The 3,221-nt window shown below is 44.1% G+C and overlaps 1 gene segment (V, D, J or C); it reads left to right on the top strand.

Annotated features, from left to right (window-relative positions):
• Window positions 1-1,636: 1,636 nt before the first annotated feature.
• LOC122468073 lies at window positions 1,637-2,355 on the top strand. The segment is given in 2 exon segments: window positions 1,637-1,682; window positions 1,798-2,355. Coding segments are annotated over 2 exon segments (453 nt in total).
• The last annotated feature ends 866 nt before the right edge of the window (window positions 2,356-3,221 follow it).

Genomic DNA, 3,221 nt, shown 5'->3' on the forward strand with positions numbered 1-3,221 from the left:
GTGAGTTGTCCTTCTGACATTCTGAAAAGGGCTCTGTTGACCAGATTCTCATTTCACCTGAGATGTGTCTCCCTAGTTTCTTCAGTTTTAAAGTTTCAGTGGTCTAAAATAAGTTGAGTAGGGAAGTCTCCTTTCAGAGTTCCGTCTTACTAGTAGAGATAGAACACACTTCCCCTGTTTGATAGGTCCTGTCCCAGCTGTGTGGGACTGTGTTGCTTTGCTATGGCGAGTGTTCCTGACACTTTACTTCCATGGCTTCTATACACTTCTTCCCTGCAGGACGTTCCTCTCATTTCCAGTCTGCTGGCTGCACTCCGTCCAGCTTTATTGAGTTCAAATGGATTCACCTTTTCCCCTCTCTCTTTAATTCCTTCCAGAATCACTTACTTATATGTCATATTTTCCTTACATTTATAATTCTGCTCACTTCTCTGCAAATGCTCCTTTGTTAATGTTCTTTCCAGGGTGAGGGAGCCTTAATTTGGCATACTATGTCAGTCTATTCTGACCATTGACAATTGGAACAGAACTCTCACTTTTTCCACTTAAATAATGTGGTGCCCTAGCTATTTTCTTATAGCCTAAACAAATATCAAACGTATTCACCAAGGAGTCTTCTCCAGACTTTCTCCTTGACAAAGAAAATTATCGCCTTTACTAGTTGGCCTTGATTAGATAATGCCACCGGTTCCAGGATGATTTTACCTATAAGTCTCTGGTCTAATTTTGTTTTCCTTTCAGTACCAAATAAAGGAATCATCTCTTTCCCCCACTCTGATGCTCACAGCCAGCAGCACAAGGCCATATGAAGCTCACCTCAGCTGACACAATTGATTTTAGTCTTTCCGCCTAATGAATGGCTTTAAAAAGTAACGTAAAGTCTCTCGATGGTATTCCAAAGTCTAAAATATTGTCTTCTGTGACTAATTTCTCAGTGAAGGAAATGACTCTTCTATTTTTTTTTAAATTTTTTTTTTTCAACATTTATTTATTTTTGGGACAGAGAGAGACAGAGCATGAATGGGGGAGGGGCAGAGAGAGAGGGAGACACAGAATCGGAAACAGGCTCCAGGCTCTGAGCCATCAGCCCAGAGCCTGACGCGGGGCTCGAACTCACAGACCGCGAGATCGTGACCTGGCTGAAGTCGGACGCTTAACCGACTGCGCCACCCAGGCGCCCCAATGACTCTTCTATTTTAACAAAGCTCCCATTTCTCCCTTATTTTAAGATTAACACCATGTACCTCAGAAGGTGACATCATCACAGATTCAGAGAGGAAGAAACGTTTTCTTTTGAAGTTTTGGTGGTCATGTCTCTGACATGAGAACAGAAGACAGCTAGCTCTCTTGGACTTTTGGTCCTGCCCCTGGAGGCAGTGGGCGACGTCACACAAATGAGGCACTTGTTGTGGTTGTAGGTCCTCACCTGCTACTCAGCCCCTCCTCCCTGCAGCTGGCTGAGGGACCCTCACTGATGTCTGTGCAAAGAGGAGTCTGTGACAAGAGGCTAGGGGAAAAAAAAGGGAGGAAGACTCCTTCTAACAGTTTTTGAAACTTCTCAAAGCAAGGGACCTGTACGGCCCAACCTCCCCACTCCTCTTGCTCTGAAAGCCCACAGTGTCTCCACTGCTCAGCCATGCTCCTCCTGCCCATCTCAGGGCTTGACGTGATTTCTGCCCCAAGTGAGTAACATTCCCTTTCCTTCTTTGCACAAAAGTGACGGGATGCAGAATGAAGACACCTTCTCTTAATAGGTAGGTCTGTCCTGGTCTCACTGACTCAGCATTGATGTTTCAGGAGGAACGGGAGCCCAATCAGTGACTCAGCCTGATGCCCAGGTGTTGGTCTCTGAAGGAGCCCGTCTGGAGCTGAAGTGCAAATACTCCTCCAGTGGAACGACTTATGTCTTCTGGTACGTGCAGTACCCCAACCAAGGACTCCAGCTTCTCCTCAAGTACATATCAGGGGACACCCTGGTTAAAGGCCTCAACGGTTTCGAGGCTGAATTTAACAAGAGTGAAACCTCTTTCCACCTGAGGAAATCCCCAGCCCTTGGTAGTGACGCGGCCGAGTACTTCTGCGCTGTGAGCGACACGGAGCCTGGGTCCGCAGGGGGAGCTGAACACAAACCTCCCGAGACATTGGGACTTTTCATGACTCAAGAACCCAAGAGAGAGTCTTCAGGAAGGTCTGTTTTTCTGTGAGGGCAAATACTGCAGGACAGGCTGGGCTCTGGGGAGTGCTTGCCGCCTGAATTGTTGCTTCAACAGCAATGCTGTGCCACATTCAGATAGACTTTGTTCCAGATGGAAGTCTTCTGACGAATTTCTCCAGGAGGGATGCCTCCCACTCATTCCCTACTCCGCTCTCACTCAGAGTACATCATAAAGTGCCAGAGTTCTGAAGTGAAAAAGGCAAGAGACTTTTTTATTTAAACAAATCATTTCTGGCTAACATTGCCTCAGGTGTTGAGCTACATGTGGAAAGCTGAAGTATAGTAAAACCTTGGTTTGTGAGGATAATTCGTTCTGGAAACATGCTTGTAATCCAAAACACTTGTATATCAAAGCGAATTTCCCCATAAGAAATAATGGAAACTCAGATGATTTGTTCCACAACCCCAAAATATTCATATTAAAAATGAACACAATACTGTAATATAATACAAAATAATAAAGAAAATACAAAATTTAAAGCAAAATAAACAAATTAACCAGCACTTACCTTTGAAAACCTTCGTGGCTGGTGTGAGGGAGACCAGAGAGAGGAGGGTTAGTGTGTAGGATGACTTGCACTATCACTAACAGAATCACTGCTATCTATTGGCTCAGTGGAATCTTTTTCTTTTCTTGCAAATGTAACAAGGAACCTATCCAACGACACTTGATTTTGCCTCCTTTTGAGGACTTCACAGAAACGTGACATTGCATCGTTGTTAAACAGACTGATTGCTCTCACTGCAACAGTCTTATTCAGGTGGCGATTTCCTACAAAATTTTGCACTGTTTCCAACTTTTTACACATCTCCCTAATCTCATTTGAAGTGAGGGATTCCTCTGCCTTTTTCTCCTTCTCCTCCACATGAGATGCAAAAAGAAGACTTCTTATAAAATCTTGCAATTTTGGCCACTTGCATACCTCATTTATACTTCTTGGTGATTTCCTTCTTAACTTCCACTGTAATCATCTCCTTCTTCTTACTAGCTTTCTTTTCAACCTTT

This window comes from Prionailurus bengalensis, chromosome B3 (genome assembly GCF_016509475.1).
Source record: "Prionailurus bengalensis isolate Pbe53 chromosome B3, Fcat_Pben_1.1_paternal_pri, whole genome shotgun sequence".
Taxonomy (NCBI): Eukaryota; Metazoa; Chordata; class Mammalia; order Carnivora; family Felidae; genus Prionailurus; species Prionailurus bengalensis.